The 17,892-nt window shown below is 48.2% G+C and overlaps 1 protein-coding gene across 3 annotated transcripts in view; it reads right to left on the bottom strand.

Moving 5' to 3' along the window:
• Positions 1-2,986: 2,986 nt before the first annotated feature.
• Positions 2,987-17,892, bottom strand: part of TNRC6B (trinucleotide repeat containing adaptor 6B) — a 192,461-nt gene continuing 177,555 nt past the window's right edge. For all 3 annotated transcript variants that reach the window (XM_045290253.1, XM_045290265.1, XM_045290256.1), the window contains 8 exons: positions 17,572-17,709; positions 15,183-15,359; positions 13,797-13,943; positions 13,444-13,539; positions 10,724-10,948; positions 8,821-8,891; positions 6,409-6,548; positions 2,987-3,796 (listed from right to left, as the gene is read on the bottom strand). In XM_045290253.1, coding sequence (XP_045146188.1) covers positions 3,409-3,796; positions 6,409-6,548; positions 8,821-8,891; positions 10,724-10,948; positions 13,444-13,539; positions 13,797-13,943; positions 15,183-15,359; positions 17,572-17,709 — 1,382 coding nt within the window. In that variant the 3' untranslated portion in view covers positions 2,987-3,408. The remainder of the gene's footprint in view (positions 3,797-6,408; positions 6,549-8,820; positions 8,892-10,723; positions 10,949-13,443; positions 13,540-13,796; positions 13,944-15,182; positions 15,360-17,571; positions 17,710-17,892) is intronic.

The raw sequence follows: 17,892 nt of genomic DNA, 5'->3' as shown, positions 1-17,892 counted from the left end.
CTCTGAATAAAAGCTCAGTCCTTCAAGTCCTGTGGTTTTGAAGCTCATGAATTCATTGGTCGCTGCTCAATTGATCGTTTTTTTAAAAAGATTGCTTTCTATAGATTTTAAAATGCGTGATCTGCAGTAGTAGACAACCACATTCGGAGACTTTTCTTTTTGAGTTAAAAAGGAAAAAAAGGGTTTTTTTTCTCTTTTAATTAACTTTTTGAAGTTTCAGGAACTTGTAAAGTTTATCAACAGCAAAGAAACAGCCATTAGGCTAGGATAAGATACGGTTAGATAAACCATCTTCGAAAAAACTGGCTTCCTACCCCAGAATTCCTGAGAATACTTGCAAAGTGTAAAGCAGGAAAATAAACGTTAAAAACAAAAACAAAAATCAACCAAAAAACAAAAAACCAAAACACTGTTAAATGCTCCCAGAGTTAGTCTTCATCTAAAATATATATTTATATGTATATATATGTGTCTGTGTGTATACATATATATACACGCGTACTTTTTGGTCTTTTTTTTTTTTAAGTAAAAGTTTTTTTCCCTTTAAGCTTATGATGGAAGAACATTTTAGCTTCTCCTGTTTATTTTTACAAATTTCAAATCCCTCAGTATGTCTTGTAAACAAGAGGGGCTCTAGCACCCGGCTTTCACCGTAGTATCGTAAGGAACTCAACTAACCCAGAGTGCAGGTCAAGGAACAACAGGCAGGTGAGGAGGACAGGCAGGACGGCAGGGGAACAAGAGGCAGTGGATGGATGGGGGTCTCCTCAGGCCCACGGGAGCCTTGGGTTCTGCTCCTGAACCAGGGATACTAAGCTTTTACCTTCGGTAGACGCTGGAACGCAGCTGCTCTTCCCCTGGAAGTCAGCCCACGGCAGGGCTCTGCTCAGACAGTCGGGACACAAGCAGCAGGGTGGGAAGAAGATGCTTGTTTGTGGGCAGAGCAGGAAGGGGTGGTGGTGATGGAAACGGGCGAGCAGGAGGACAGCTCTTGTCCTACAAGGCATCCATGGGACCAAACCAGACACTGCAAACTCAAGCTTGATGGACCGTCTACCCTCCAAAGGTCAGAAAGACTTGGATGGGCGAGTGCTCATTTGCACGATGCATGTCAATCTCTTTCCGGACTAGGTTTATAGCAGGGTAAGCCAAGAAGACGACCGTTTCCCATGTGTCTCACAAAACCACTTCCGTGCAAAGAATGCGGGTTTTTTGTTTCTGTTTTTGCCTTTTCCTATACATACCCCCTCACGCACAGGCACGCGCTATGAGCCCAAGACATTAGGCATCGCTGTATCCTTCACTGAAGATGGGAAAGAAAGAAAAACTCCCTTGTCCTCACTAGCAGCGAGTCACCAAGGACAGTGGAGGTCTGCTCCCACCAAGGGTTGGAATGGGCAGGTATTTGCTGGTACAGAGTGTCGGCACTTTATGTTGAAACAGTATAATGCAGACGCGGGATGTGCACACACGTGGGAGCTCCAGTGGCCACTTCCTCCCCCACCCCCGCCCGACATCTGCCTTCTTGTAACAGGCGACCCCTCCAGGTCTGAGAAAACTCTCTTCACAATAAGCAGTTTGATACATGTTGATTCCAACATCAGTACATACATGTTGGTGATAACTCTGGATTCAAAGTTGCCCCTAGTCTGCCCAGAGTACTACTACATTGACGCTTTAAAAATAGTCTTTAAATACCAAAAATTGTTTTAAAAGCAACATTATATAAGGGGGAAAAAAAGTTAAAACAAAACAAAAAAAGGTGCAATACTTAAAAAAGTCTTTGCTAAGTTATACCTGCCTAAGCAAAACCACGTACACAGGAAAACACAACACAGAGAAACAAAAGGAAACGCTTGAAGTACACACTGGTTTAAGAACATTCGTTGAGTAAACGTTTCTGTCAGTGATGGCCGGGCGCTGTACCGCACCGCGGCCTGGCACAGGTAACGCGCAGCGAGGAGCAGAGGGAGGAGCTGCGGGCCTTGCAGGAGGCGGCGCCCGGCTTGTCCACCACATGCGGGCGGGCGGGCAGAGGGTGGCAGAGGGACGACAGGGCGCTGCAGTCCGCATTACCTGATCTTGCAGTGGATGTCTCAGACCGGGTCGCACAGCTGATGAAGCGGCAGGAGAGGGGAACCTGGCGTGTTCTGCCTTTGAGGCGGTTGTCTGCTGCCTTTGAGACGTTGAAGCAATCCAAAGCGCTCTCCTCCTCTCCGGTTCCGCGCCGATTCATCAAAGGCAGCGGACAGTCAGCTGCGCCTGGTGGCCACTTAACTTGAAGAACCACCGAAAACAAAACAAAACCCACACTGGAAAGAAACCAGCACACTGTTGCTTCCAGAGGGGCTCCTGCTCTCCTTCGGGGTTTGGACTTGGCAGTGCTCCTGGACCGCAGGCTGCGCCCAAGGGAGGCAGGAGGCGGTGGAGACGTGGCCAGGGAACCGACCGGTCAAGGTGCGCGCCATCGGATTGCGTTCCTCTGGCTCGAGGTGGCCCAGCGGAGATGCTTCCGGCTCCGTGGTGTTCTCAGAGTTCAACCACCACCACCACAGCCATGGCCGGCCGGCCAGCCTGCATTCTACCGGCACTGCAGCTTTCTGAGAAGTCAGGTGGGGGCGGGAAGGGGGGGCGAGGGCCAGACACAGGGGCACGCGCACGCACACGCACACAGAGACAGATGCACGCGAATGCACATGAACACACGTGCACACACATACCAGAACGTGCATGCCTGGGCAGTTACATGTGCCAGAACACACTGGTATTTATCAACCAGCCAATCACAAATTTTTTTTCCTTGGTTACTTTTTTTGTTGTTTTCTTTTTCTTTTTTTTTTTTTTTAAGGTTTTTTTCTTTTGTGTGTTTTTGTTTTTAAAGTGAGGCTCCGTCAAGTCTTCCCTCCACCCCCACCCCAACAATTCTTTTGAATTCCCCCCCTCCCCGACATGGTAGACCTAAGGACGGAAACACACCCAGTGCAAACAAAGTTAAAAAGCTATTTTTTTCAGTATATATGTTTCTTAGCAACAACTTCCGTATAACATGAAAAAAGTGAAAAACTAGAAACTAATTTTTTTTAATTTTTTTCGTGTTTAAATTTAAATGGTATGTGTACTTGCTTCACATTGTCTTTCTAGGTTGGCGTTCATGATTCAAGTATTTCAAGAGTGATATGTTCTCTTTTGGATTCATATTCCAAACGAAAAAACTGAAGTTATAAGGGAGGCAACTATGTGCTCAGACAGTCTGTCAATGACCCACCTTTTTTTTTTTTTCCTCTCTCCGTTTTCTTTTTTCCTTTTAAAAATGTATTTATTGCAAGTTGAAAAAAAAAACGAAAAGGTCAAGTTAGTGCTGCTGCTGTTCCAAAAAAGGTCACGAGGTCAGAGTTGAAAGTTCTAAGTTCAGATTGAATCCGACCCTCCTCCCAGAAGGTCACCAGGTAGTAAAGAAGCAGGGCTGCCCATCCGGTGGGGATCTTCCACAGTCGGGACTCCCCACAAGCTAGAAGAATAGTTGGGGGGCCCCCACAATGAGGCGCTAGCCAGATCGGCCCCGCTGCTGCCGCCAGCACTGCTGTTCCACTGCCCAAGCCCAGTGGAGCCACCGAAGAGGTTCAGGGCCGGTCCCACGGGGTCTGACTGGCTCTGGCCGGTCTCCAGCGACTGCCACCCTGTGGCCGGTCCGCTTGGGGTTGCTGCCGGTGTCGGAGGCTGAGCTTGAGCCAGAAAGCGGCTCACTTCATCATCGGTGGCAAACTCAGCCAGGATGGTCGTGTTCCCCAACACACACCTGGAGGGGAAAAGGGGGACTTGAGGATAATCCTCCCACAGGCACAGGGACCTGAAGTCCATGGGTGCTGTCTGAACAGCAGCACCCACACCACAGGTTATCAGTAAGTCTCAAAACCCACCATGCTACCGGGATACTAGACAGAGACGAAGGGGCCCAGGTAGTTAGCGTTGGGCCAATTCGACATGGTAGGCAGTTCAAGCCCATCAGCTGGGGCTTGGGGGAAAGATGAGACTGTCTCCTTCCACCAAGATTTACAGTCTTAGAAACCAATAGAGGGTCACTGTGAATAGGAATTGGCTTAATGGCTTATGTACACATGAGGAGTCCTGGTGGTGCAGTGAATAAGCTGCTCGGCTGCCAGCCACTCTGCGGCTGGGAAGCGACAAGGCAGTTTGCTCTGCCAAGAGCCTTAGACACCCCACGGGGCAGTTCTATCTGTTCTACAGGGTCACCAGGGCTCAGAATGGATGGAGTGGCAGAGGGTGATATGTAGAGAGCCTCCAGTGTATGGAGTTACATGAGGGGGTCCCCAACCAAAATGGATTTTTTCCCCTCAAAGCTATGTGTTAATTTTTTTTTTACAAAATAACCATATCACCTTTAAAGTACTCTCCATTACACTCAATACACTTGGTCCAAGTCTGCAATTCCATTCTCAGAAACATTTTCAAACTCATCTGTCTGCATGGCTGACAGCACCTCCCTCGTTTTTATCTTCACCTCTTCTACGCCATCAGATCACTGTCCTTTCATGTCCCTCTTCATTCTCGGAAACAAAAAGAAGTTGCGCAGAGCGAGGTCAGGTGAATCAGGTGCCTGGGGCAACAGAGGCATGCTGTTTTTTGCCAAAAACTGGCGTACTGAGATGGCTGCATGAGAAGGTGCATAGTTGTGGTGGCAAAATCAGTCCCCGTCTGCCACAAATCAGCCCTGTTTTGTCACATACTGTTATGTATTCTTTTCATAACTTCTAAATAGAAAGCCTGATTAACAGTTAGACCTGGTGGAACAAACTCCAAATGCACTATCCCCCTTACATCAAAAACAAAACAAAGCAAAAAAACAAAGGAGCATCGTCTTGATTTTTGATTTCACTTGACGAGCTCTATTTTGGGCTGGTGATGGCTGGCTTGATTGAAGTTTGCTTTCACAGTTGTTAAGAACAGCACCATGTCTCGTCACCAGTAATGACCTTGGGAAAAAACCTGGGTCCCTTCGGAGCTGTTCTTTCAAAGCACCGCATGTTTCCACTTCATGCTTTTTTTGCTACCCAGTCAGAACCTGAGACACAAATTTCACAGTGACCCTTCTCATTCCCAAATCTTCTGTTAAAATTCGCTGAAACAGGCTCAAAGAGAGTCCAGGTAACTTCCCCATCTTGTCAGTCTTCCAGCACAAGTGTGTGAATTTTGTTGACATTTTTGCCTGTTCAGGAAGTTGACAGATGTCCAGAACAAGGTTTATCATCAATCTATACTTCGCCTTTTTGAAATGAGAAAACCACTTGAGTTTTTCCCATAGCGCTGTCCGTGTAAGCTGTGTTCAACATCACAGCGGTTTCTGCAGCATTTTTCCAGGAGCAGGAAACAAAATTTCAGTCACACGCTGTTCTCTTACCTAGGTGATGCTACTGTGTGCACTAACTCAGAACGAGTTGCTTGATGCTCATCTAGCTTGGCGGAGGTGGGCGGGGGGAGGGAGGGAGAGATGATGTGTACTTTGAAAGCTCCGCTAGGCAGAGATTTTTTTTTTTCCTGCTTTATGGGGGGAACCCTCTCGCATATTCCAGACAACATGGCCATCAAGAGTCTGTCAACTCACCACCCTGCATCATGGTAGGAGTTCTGGTGGCACCTTAAGTGCTCAGCTACTAACTAGAAGGTTGGTCGTTTGAAGCCAACCAGTAGCTCCACAGGAAAAGGACCTGGCTTCCATATACACATGGCAGCCAAGCAGATCCTATGGAGTAGTTCACCTCTGACCTCAAGGGTTGCTATGAGTTGACTTGATGGCACCTGGCAGCAATGTGGGAGGGTGGTGAAGGTTCTGTCCTGGGGTTGTTTCACCTGTCCCCGTGGGGAGGAAAATGGCACCCACAGAGCAACGTGGCAGCCCAGGCTTGCCCCTCCGCATGTGAGCTTAGTCTCAGTGCCGCCTCTGCAGCACACACTCGCTCTGTGGCTTTCTGTCCTGGCACCAGCGGCCAGCAGGAGTCACATCAGCCAGTCTGTATGAGGCAGTGAGGGGGGTGGTCGTGTTTGGCTCTACGACCACCTACCTTAGGCATAGCACTAGTTACCATAGCACAACACTACCTCACCACCTACAAAGAGGGCACAGTAGGGGGCCAGAATCTATTACCCAAAATTACAGCACTTGCAAACGTTCTCACGGGCACAAACGGCGCTGCAGTTGTGGCACTTAACAGGTACTCATGGAGCCACCAGTGCTTTGTTTGAAATTCTAATGACTGGCTGGCTGATGATCTACAGAGGTGGACCATCCTTGGTTAGGGAGGCAAGACCAGCAGTACTCACAATGTAGGAGTGCTTAGCATAAGCCAGAGTCTGCATGTGCTAGACTCTGGGGCTCTGGGCATGGGTACTCACATATGCAGTGCAGTCTGGGCCTTGGCCGCCTCCTGTTTGGTGCTGTATCGGATCAGGGCAGTGCCCTGCGTTAGGTTCAGATGGAATGTCAGCAGTGGGCCATGCTGCATGCAGATCGTTCTCAACGTTGACCCATCAATCTAAGGAACAGCAAGTGACACGCATGAGGCAAGAACTGGAAGGCTTGCTGGAGAGTGACAAAGACGTGGTTTGCGGACCCCTCGCACTTCAGTCTTGGAGAGGTGAATGAAACGCTCCAAGCAGGGGAGGCGGCTCGAGGAGTGAGGCCCTAACCGCAGATTTTAAGGTTGGCACACCCTGGGCTCATCCAGGTATACAGAAAACTGTGCGTGGATACTGCTCACAGCAAAAGGACCTCCTTTTACCTGGGGTGTGCTCTACTTAGGTCCAGAGTGAGTGTGGGCTGTCAGGGCCTTAGGCGGCAGAACCCAAGATTGTACCCAACTTCTCAGCATCACCGCTGATGGTGCATTCTGCCACCTCCCAGTTCATAAGCTGGCAAGGAGCTCAAGAGAAAGCCACTTCCAAGAAAGTTCTGCTGAACATCTGCTGACACAAATGCTGCTGGCTGGCTCCACTTACATCCACTTTGCCCCTCTTGAGGTCCTAACCCCACGTCTACCTCCTAGCCTTTGTCCTTGGCTGCCCTCAGGCGACGTCACCTTGGCCAACCTATACACGGGGATTCGTTTAGTTTCTAGCGAGATCTTAAGTAGGCTTATTTCAGCAGCGCAACTCCTTGCTGCGGGAAGGAGGCAGATGACGCCTGGAATGGCCCGAGATCGCTGTCCTTCTGGCAGCGGCAGTGGAACATTCTGCGGTCGTACCATGGAAACCCTGAAGGACCCACACCAGCAGCTGCTCCTTCGTTCTTTCTGGAGGCTGAGCCCAGCAACAGCTCTTGGCCTTTTGGGGGAGCGACAATTGATGGCACAAGACTGCCTGCCTATGCCACAGATGTCCGATACAACAAACTGCAGGTGGTGAGAAGTATTCAAGGTCTCAAAGAGCTGGCCCTAGAATCTTCTTTGGCAGTACACCAAGAGTAGTCTATTAAGTAGTTCTGCTTTTAAAAATACATCCACTGTTTCCAATACAAACACAGCCAATCTGCGTATGTATTTTGTGTACATAAAAACACATTCTTCCTATTCTGGAATGTGCTGAGGCAGAAAGGAACCCTGGTGAGCTTGCCCAGGCTCACTTCTAAACCCACTTCTTGGGCACAACCATGTCCTCCAGCCACCACAGTAAGTGACAGCTTTTTGGTGCTAGTCACACAATGTCTGATGATTTCTATCAAAACCACTGCCACCGAGCCGTTTCTGACTCAAAGCAACCCTCTCTGTCAGGGCCAACCTGCTCGAGGGCTTCTGAGATGCTCGCTCTTTTCAGACACCCACTGGGGAAACCTAAGAGTGGGTGTGTGAGCTGGGTTGGTTAGAGAATGAGGTTAATGAGCTGTGACCCGTCACCTCATGTCTTGGTTAAACTGTATTTAAGCAGCCTTTCCCCCTCAACATGTATAAGAGGGCTTCAAGGAGTTCCTGGAAAATGGAAGGAAAAGACAATAGAATTTTTTCACCAGCTTTTTGAATCTGTGATTTACTCCAACAAATGGGTTCATAGGGCAGAGAGGTTTGAGGGAGCCAGTAGCAGCTCCTCACCCCAGAGACGTGGGACACATGCCAGCATGCTACCATGTGAGCAGGCTCACGGTGGAGAGACCTGCTGGTTTTGTTTTACAACGTCAACATTCCAAACACAGGCAGCCAGAGACCTGTGCACACTGAGGGGCACTGTAGGGGATGCTGGCTAGTCAAGTGAGCCTGAAGCTGTGCATGAATTCAGTGCTGGTCACTGGCACCTTTGTGTCCCCAGGAGACACACAGTGGTTCCTTTGGCAAGATGCCCATTGACCCCGTATCAATGGGCACATTAGTAATGCCACCGCCATACAGAACAGAGGGAACTGAAAGCACCCATGGGGTCTTGACACTAATGAACCAACAGATTCCGTCGATAGTGGTGAGAGAAGGCTAATCCCTTATGAAGCAGAAAAAATTAGTATCGAGCCTAAAACACTTAAGTCTGATTGGAGAACTAGAATGGAAATAAGCCATTTCCTTAAAATGTGTGGTTAAAAAACACCTCCACCCCCACTCCTGCTGCCCTAGTGAGCAGCGTTATGGTTTTATCTCTGCTAACTAGAAGTCACCATTACAAGATCGCCTCTGCTCACTACTAGAGGCCAAAGTTCCAAGGATCTCCTGCAGTAACCAAGAGCTAGCTAAATGCTTTCCCATCTGCCAGCCATCCACCTCGGGATTCCCGCTATTATAATGGGACCCAGAGGTCTCAAGAGAACCCCTAGAGAGCAAGCCTGCTTACCTGTGGAGTGAGATTGTGAAGAACCAGCCAGTAACTAGGACAAACCGAGCCACCATCACTCCAGGTCGAGGCTGTGAGCAACCAGAAGAAAGATCAGGAAAAGTAAGAAAGCCATGAACAAGCCCTGCTTTCACATAGTCCACAAGGCCTCTCTGCTCCTATGATAAAATGTCTTCTCTCAACAATACCTCCTTCTGACCTTTTTTAAAATTAAATACTTTTATTGGAGGTTCTTACAACTCTTATCACAATCCACATATTCATCCAGTGTGTCAAGCACATTTGCACATATGCTACCACCATCGTTTTCAAAGTATTCCCTACCTACTTGAGCCCCTGAGATCAGCTCGACATTTCTTCCCCCTTCCTCCCCAAACCTTGATAAGTTATAGATTATTTTTTTCATATTATATCGTCCTCCGTTGCCCCTCACCCACTTTGTGTTGTTCGTCCTCTTTGTGATTGCTTCTCCCTTTCTACCCCCACCCTCCCCTAATCCTCCTGGTATCTCTACTCTCATTGCTGGCCCTGAAGGGCTTATCTATCCTGGATTCCCTGTGTTTCGGGCTCTTGTCTGTAGCAGTGTGCAGGTTCTGGTCTAAGGCGATTTTTAAGGCAGAATTGAGGTCGTGATAGTGGGTGGAAGGAAGCACCAAAGAGCTAGAGGAAAGTTGTGTTTCATCAGTGCTATACTGCACCCTGACTGGCTCATTTCTTTTCTGTGACCCCTCTGTAGGGGGAATACCCAATTGTCTACAGGTGGGCATTGGGTCTCCACTCCATGCCCATTCACTTTGGGTATGATTTTGTTCTGGGTCTTAGATTCCTGGCACTGATCCCATCGACACCTTGTGATTGCACAGGCTGGTGTGCTTCTTCCATGTGGGCTTTGTTGCTTCTGAGCTAGATGGCTGCTTGTTTACCTTCAAGCCTTTAAGACCCCAGATGCTATCTTTTGCTAGCCGGGCACCATCAGCTTTCTTCACCACATTTGCTTATGCATCCGTTTTGTCTTCAGTGATCATGTTGGGGAGGTGAGCATCACAGAATGCTGGATTGTTAGAACAAAGCGTTCCTGTGTTGAGGGAGTACTTGAGTCGAGGCCCAATGTCCATCTGCAACCTTAATTCTTAACATATAGATATGAGTACATAGTTCTATTCCCCTCTCGTTATATATTTCCATATGTACCTGCCTGCATTTAGGCCTCTATAAATATCCTTTGCCTCCTGGCTCTTTCCTCTATTTCCTTTTACCTTTCTCTTGTCCCACCATCATGTTCGGCCTTCATTCAGGTTTAGTAATTCCTCACTGCTACATTGTCCTTGATTAAGTCCCACTAGGCACCCTATGCCCTTTTCTCCATCGATTTTAGTTCACTTGCTGTTCCTTTGTCCCTGGTTTGGATCCCCCCCCAAAACCCTGACCTTTTCATCCTAAGTGAATACATTCTCTTCCACTAATCTCCATTCCTAGGGACCCCATGTGACTCTGCAGTCAGTCCTTCAGACTTTACCCATCCTCCTCGGGCTCCTTCGTCTCTGTGCCTTATACTGACAACACTGATCACTCTCGGATTTCCTCTCCAGCAGCGGTTCTCAACCTGTGGGTCGTGACTCCTTGTGTGTGTGTGTGTGTGTGTGTGTGTGTGTGTGTCGAAGGACCCTTTCACAGGGGTCGCCCAACTCATCACAGTAGCAAAATTACAGTTATGAGGTAGCAATGAAAATAATGTTATGGTGGGGGGTGGGGGGGTGGTGACCACCACATGAGGAACCGTATGAAAGGGTCGTGGCCTGAGGAAGGTCTCGGGAAGACTCCCTCCCATCCTCCCCGTTTGTGTGGACTAACAGAAACCCTCAGAAAGCAAAGCTGCCCCCCCACCTGGGCAGCCCCTTCTCACCTGAAGCCAGCCGAGAGTCCTGTGTCCCCCACCCCCTGACAGATCGGGGTGCTGTGCTGCTCCAGGGAGATGATGCTTTGGGGTTGGTCAGACCAGGAGGTGGGCGGGGCAGCGGTGTAGTGTTCCTTGAGGAAATATGGTTTTTCCACATCTTGTTGGAGAGATGAGTGGGGTTGTGTCCTATGGGATCTGGGGACCATGTTGATTTGTAATCAGGGAACTTTGCTAGAAGGAGAGAGAAGGAAGAAAGGTTAGACGGGTCACTTTGGCCCTCAAATGCAAGTGGGCATCAAGAAGTTTGTGGACAAATGAAATTGAAACCACAGTGGGTTTTTGTTAAGAACTTTTGGAAACCCCTTCATCTGCATAAATCCTATCTATACATGTGTCTCTATTATAAAAAGCAGTATTAAGCACAGACGGAAGGGATCACGTGAAGGGAAAATAAGACCAAGGCTATACATTCCTGTCTTCAGTGGGCTGAGCGACCTCGCACGGTGTGAAAACTCGCAGCAGGAGCCCCGAAGACAGCCCACTGCCCTAAAGGTCTCTACAAGCATGCAGAGTGACTGAATGCAAGGGGTGTTTTTGATGCCTTGATCTAGCTATACTCAATATTAACTTCAAACAGATGTGAGAAAAACAAACACGTAATAAATAGTCACTAAAAGCTCAGCATGCTTAAGGCACTAAACCACTGCTCTGGGTAAAATATAAACACTTTTCCTCAAGAAGCTCAAGTTCAGATGAGAAGGGAGAACAAAGGGCAGAGGCTTGGCAACAATGTATCCATCTGCAGACAACAGAGAATGTCGGGTGGGCTCAGAGAGCAGGGAGCCTTGCAAACAAAGGCTCAACTTTAACTCTCAATCCTCCCAATTCTGACTGAACAACATTGCATGGACACACCCGAAGCAGCCACGACATAGGGTGGAAGCAGAGTAAGACTCTGTAAGGAGATCCTTGCAGTCATTCAGCTTGTGGTAGTAACAGTCTAATGGAGAGTAACAGCAAACACCCCAAACTCCACTGCCATTATGTCGTTTCTGCCGCATAGTGATCCTACTGGACACGGAATAACTGCTCCATAGAATTTAGGAGACTCCATCTTTATGGGGACAATCTCATCTTTCTCCAGTGCAGAGGCAGGTGGGTTTGAACCGCTGACCTTGTGATTTGCTTAACCCACTGTACCACTAGTGTTGCTGAAAAATCCAATTGGCTTCAAGAGACAGAGGTGAGACATGACTTGAAGAGGCAACTACTGGCAGGACAGGGAGTAAGGGAAAGTCCAAAGTGGGAGGAATGACTGCCATCGTGTGACTGGCATGCTTGGCAGCAGCATTGGCCAAAGAGCTCAGTTATGAGGGAAGGCACTTGGAGGAGTGGGGGTGAGCAGTGCACTTTTGGTTTCTGACAAGTCCGAGGTGACTCTTGGGCCATCCATCAGGTGAATGCCCACCGGTAACCGACTCTAAGATGAACAGTTGTGTCTGAGACAGAAACCAGGAGAAGAGGTGGAGGTGAAAACAAGTTCTAAGTGCACAGGAAGAACCCTATGAAAGTACAACGCAGAGCAGTAGTCAGAAACAGGGAATTGTGAGTTGGCTCCTTTACAGTTGCTCAGCCTCGAGGCACAGGATAGTGGCTAATGCCAGGCTTCCTCATAGATGCCGGTGAAAGTTAAAAAAAGAGAACTCGCGCTGGAGACTTGGCATCATCCCTGGCCTGCCAGAGCAGTCAGTAATTGGTAGATATTGTGGCACTGCTGATGTGATATGAGCTGGAAAGAGAGGACAGTGCGTAGGCCATTAGCCTGTGGGATCTTCGGAGGCAGCTAGAGCTTGGTTTTATTTGCTTTTACACAAAGAAGGAACAAACCCTAATGGCTTTCATGGCTTTCAGGTGAATCTTTTGCAAAACCGAGGTGATTTGTCTACAGCTCTATGCGGCATTGTGCTGGATGAGTAACTTCAAGGGCTGTATTATAGCTGTCAACTTCTCATTCTTACTGGAAGAAAAACAGCACACACACACACACACACACACACACACACACACACACACACACTTCAACAAAGGTGGCTGGCAGAAGTGAAGTCCTCTCTATTCCTTTGGCTATCTTTCCTTTGTCTCCGTCTATGGTCTACGAGATAGATTGTTCAAGGAACGAACACTATACTTGGCTGCCGTGGCAATGACTTCTACCAATCCCATTGGCTCTTCTCATGGCCCTTGGTCTTGCTGGCCGATGGGTGAGAAGGAAGACACTTGTGGCACTATCAGGACATGACCTCTGTCTTCTGAAAACCCACAACGCCTTTCGCTCACCTGTGGTATTATCTGCCTTGTCCTAAAGTTGAATTTATCTCCTCCTTGTGGGAAACCAGTCTGTGCAAGCTACTCAGCTAAACGAACGGTTAACTTTCACACAGCAGACAGAGAAGGGCACCAAAGTGAGCAACTTTGGGACCATCTACACTGACTTACACTTCCTCAACTTTTGTAAAAGTGTTCCTTCTTTTTCAAAAAGATCACTGTTCTGTTACATGTTGTTATATGTTTTCATCATCATTTTCAAAGCATTTTCTTTCTACTTGAGCCCTTGGTTATCAGCTCACTTCCCCACTCGCCCTCCCAAAAGCATTTCTTAAAGACCAAGTCTACCTGTTTTCCTAAAAAGGGATCTGATGGGAAATGATAACAGGTGACACTCATACCTGAAGTGCTATGAACGTTGGTAAAGGAGTTGTCAGAGGCACTGTAGGGCCAGGCACCAGGTGAAGGCAGCGAGGTGTTGAGGGAAGAATTAGACCCTTTGTATGACAAATGAAGAAGAAAACAATGCATATAAATGTAGGCATAACCAGTAGGTTCTTTAGAGTGTTCAATTTAACGTTCGGGAGAAAAGAGAATGAAGGGAAAAAGAAGTCTTTATCAGATAAAATGCATAAAGCTACAGCTTCTTGTTTTTGGGGTAAATAAGCAGGTAGCAGTAAATATAGAAGGCACAGACTGACACCTAGGGAAAGAGGGGGTGGTGACCCAAGGCATGGCAGTGCCACTCCTTTACCTGTGGTGTTATCCCGCAGAAGCTGGTGGTCAGTGTCTACAATGGGAGATGTGGTTGTACCCCCCAGCACACTTCCTGGGGTGACATAAGGGTCGGATTCAGGGTCAATGTTTTGGATACCTTTCCATGGCACTCCTGGTTGGAACTCTGAGACAAGAACAACAAATAATCAGGGTGAGGTGGTGTTCAAAACCCGACAGCTCTTTTTTTGTCATAAGCAATGGGTCTGTGAACATGAGTTTAAGCTTGCTTTATTTTACACTAGATTTTCATTACAAAGCTAAAAAGAATCAGCAGGTACACATCCTCAACTGAAATCCCCGCCTCCCTCTGATGCCCTTGACATTGCCGACCTTCTGTCTGCCTCTGGTGGTGACTTCAAGCCACCACTCATCACAGTGACCTCAGGCACGTGATCTTCCTGCGTCTAGGGAGAGTAAGGCCTGAAGGTAGGAAAAGCAGGATTTGGTTCCTAATGCTCCTAATAACTGTCCAGGCAGCTAAGTCAAGAACCGGGATGGAGGATCAGGGAGTCCTCCCATGTTTCTCACCAACAACTGGCTGAGAATCTCCGCTACACAGATGTCTAGGAATAGCATGGCCTATCATGTCAAATGCCTGGAATATATCGGGAAGTTATCCCGTCCCACCAAAAAACTGGGGGTAGGTGTTAATTTAAACCACAGTTAAAGCTACATGGCAGAATGAACAAACGTTCACTTTCCCATTCATGATGAGGAAGAGCAGTATGTATTTAATGAGTTTACGTTAAAATGAAAATTCACTCTGGAGATGTCTATCCCAAATATACAGTACAGAAAGGTCTGGAGGAACAGGTCTTCACATGCTTCGAATTAGGGGGTTTTCATTTAATTTTCTAATCTTTCCACAATGAAGATAGATTTGTGTCAATAACAAAAACAAACGTAAAGCTGCCCCCACACTTCACTGTACCCACTACTGCCTATGTGCAACCTAAGGAAAGTACTTAATGAATAACCAAGTCAAGTTGGACACCCCCAGAAACCAGGTTCTAAGGCATCCTGTCCCCGGGACGGGTCTCAAGTGCCAGGTCAGAGTCACCTTCCTTGACTCCCAGTGCCACTCCTCCCGGCAGAATTTACCACAGCAACCTACCATGGAGGTGGCCAGAGTTCACATCTGGTCTCCCTGACTGAATGCTAGGACGAGAGCCCCGGTGAACAGAAGCTCCCGGTCTACCCACAGCACACAGCTCACGCCTAGCTTTTGCCACCATTACTGGAGAGAAGAAACAACTCTTGTGCCCTTAGGATAAGGTGGGTTGCAAAAACCACACGTTCAGAGCCTGAAATGAAAAATGGAAACACAAATGCTAGCTTTGAAAAGGCATTTCCGGAACAGTACCTGGAGGCCAACTGGCATTGCTGGGTTTACTTCCGATTTTACTTGTGGGTGGAGACTTGGCAGGTAACCAGCTATCACCAGCAGGACCCGTATGGCCACCCAGTGTGTCACCTGGGATGATATCAAACTGGTTGTACGGCGACCCTCCTCGGGTTTTACCAGGGGCCACGATAGCGCCTGAGAAAGGAGAGATAAAACTCATTCACAAATGGGTCCACGGGACAGAACATGTCACCCTTTCTGTTCTGAGTAACTCAAACGAGCACAGTTATCTGGAGGTCTGTGCGGTCCAGAGGCCCGGGAGAGGAGGTCTCCGAGGCTCAGTTTGGCGTGACCAAGCAGCAAGACCAGGAACGATCCACTCCCCCCGTCTGGAGCTCTCTGCGTCTCCCTTACATACTTGAGATCACTCTAAAGCACGAGCACGTCTTTCCAGTTTACAGTTCTCTGTCTTCTGAATTACAGAAATGCTCACAAACTGCAGATGATCCCACCACGATCCCCAGTTTCTACGCTAATAATTCAGGGAAAAATATGAATAAACAGCTGGCTGTAGACAAGAGGACTTTTAAGTACATTTCTACTGATGGGTTCCACCCAAGTCATTCCGTGCTGAGCAGGCTGCGTGGAGCCAGGAGACCCAGGGTAGAGAGGCAGTCCATCTGAGAGAACAGCATCTGTAATTGCTTTAGATTCCCAAGCAATGAGCTGGAATTCCCGTCCGGGTCTATGCCAGCATGGATCCAGCAGTTAGCGCCACTGCTCCGGGAGCCAGGGCCTCACAGGCAGAGAACAGCAAAGCCTTTGTAAGGGTTTTCCTGAGAGCACTTCGGCGATTCTGTCAGTGCCCCGTTCTTGTACATAGTATAGGCTATGGGACGGTGGGGAAATCACGAAACCAAAAGTTGAAAATGCTCTCTAACAAAGCGTAGGCACCCAGGAGTGACCACCATTCTACTTACTGCCGTCAAAGGAATTTTACATGCTATCCTGTGTTTCTGGAGCCATTCTTAATCCCTCTGGGAACCAAGATGGAATGATTTCCAGGGTGATGTATTAAAAATCATTTGGTTTGGTTCGGTGTGGTCCAGCAGGGGGAATGAATCAACAGCAGCCCCTGTCATTGGCTTGTTGGGAAGGCCTTGGAAAAACCTGGCTCCAGGGTACATTTTGGTAAAGTTGTTGAAAAGGAGCAGCTGCCTTCCCCTGGAGATTGCTAAGGAAGCTGGGAAGTGTCTCTGGGCTATTTATAACCATGGTTATTTTACCTCGAGGCATCCTTTCACATGCCACTTAGAATTTACTGTCAGGCACCTCCTGTGTCCTGGGACCAGTCCTGAGGAAGTTGTGAAAGTGCCTCACCGTCCAGGTGACACCGGGGGCTTGGCTTGTGCAGCCCCAAACAGACTTCCTCATTCCAGAAATCATTCTGGATCCCAGGGCACCAAGTCAAAGGACAGGGGTCCCTCAGGAGAGCAGGCGGAGAATGCCCGGCAGCCGCTCCACGGCTGGGTTTACTGCAGAGGGTTTTGCCAAGAAAACCTGACAACCTTCACCCTCCAGGGCTGGGCTGGAGCCAAGCGCTGCAAAGGAACAGCCAGGCCCTTATTTATTCTTAGTTCCCAGGGCTACAGTTGAGTCCCACTGAATTACTGTCAATTGAAGCCAACGCTGAAGCAAACGCCAAAGGAGGTTCTGAGGCCCTTTCTCAGTTTTACAGGGAACTGGAGGAACCCTGAGAGAGAATTACGAGGAGGCAGCGACAACCCACACTTACAACCCAAGCACGCAGTGCCCTCCAGGGCAATCTTTGCAGACACGGTGGTTCACAAAGAACAAGATGGCTTTTCGGAAAGTTCAAATCTCAGATATGGACCCATTAGTCATCTTTAAGAGATGAAAGGGCATGGGTTTTTACACACACACCCCTCCCAAAAAAAGTGAATGGGACTTAATATGATAAAAAAATTTTTTTTTAATCAACACATGGACTTTCTGGGCTCCACTGGGCTTCAAAAAGGCAATCAACTAAGCCCACACCAATAACATCAACAATAACATCCACTCCATGAGCTGATTCTGTCCACTCATGTCATTCATTCACTGAGGTTCTACTATAGCGAGTCCAGGTTCACAGCACCTGTACATGACCTGGATTCCAGGGGCTCGTGACAAATCCTGCTGCCCCTAAATCAGAACCAGCTTCTTGTAACTTTATATTCATTTAACTCAACCTTCCTATCCTAAGAGAGCTGAAGATTTATGGGGGGGAGGGACAGGGACACAACAGATGTATTAGGACAAAGATGAAGATTTATGCTTCAAAAACAATTTCACAGGCCAGCCAGGGCAGAATGGCTCCGACTCACAAAGTGTGGGATGCTCTCACCATTTTTGTGCATATTGGCTTCCTGTGTGGCTACAGAGGGCAGTCCCTCCATCATGGAGGTCCACTGTTTAAAGCGAGACTCGGTTCCAGCCTCCTTCCCGCCAACCATGCCATAGTCCATGCCGCTAGAGCTGAACCCTGCAACGCAGAACCAGACGTTAAGCCTTCCTGTCCATTCTGTGTGTCAGCAACCACATGTTCTGAGGCAGAGCCCAGGCGCTGCCCTTTTTCATCAAAGACCAATTCCCTTTACCAAGATACTTTGATTCAAAACTCAACTCTTGGCTCCTGTTTGTGGGGGACAAAGTGATGGCGGGGTCA

This window comes from Echinops telfairi, unplaced genomic scaffold, assembly GCF_000313985.2.
Source record: "Echinops telfairi isolate 266 unplaced genomic scaffold, ASM31398v2 ScPeMD7_2;HRSCAF=8, whole genome shotgun sequence".
Taxonomy (NCBI): domain Eukaryota; kingdom Metazoa; phylum Chordata; class Mammalia; order Afrosoricida; family Tenrecidae; genus Echinops; species Echinops telfairi.
The sequence above is the reverse complement of the archived record's forward strand: the minus strand, read 5'-3'. Positions and strand labels throughout refer to the sequence as shown.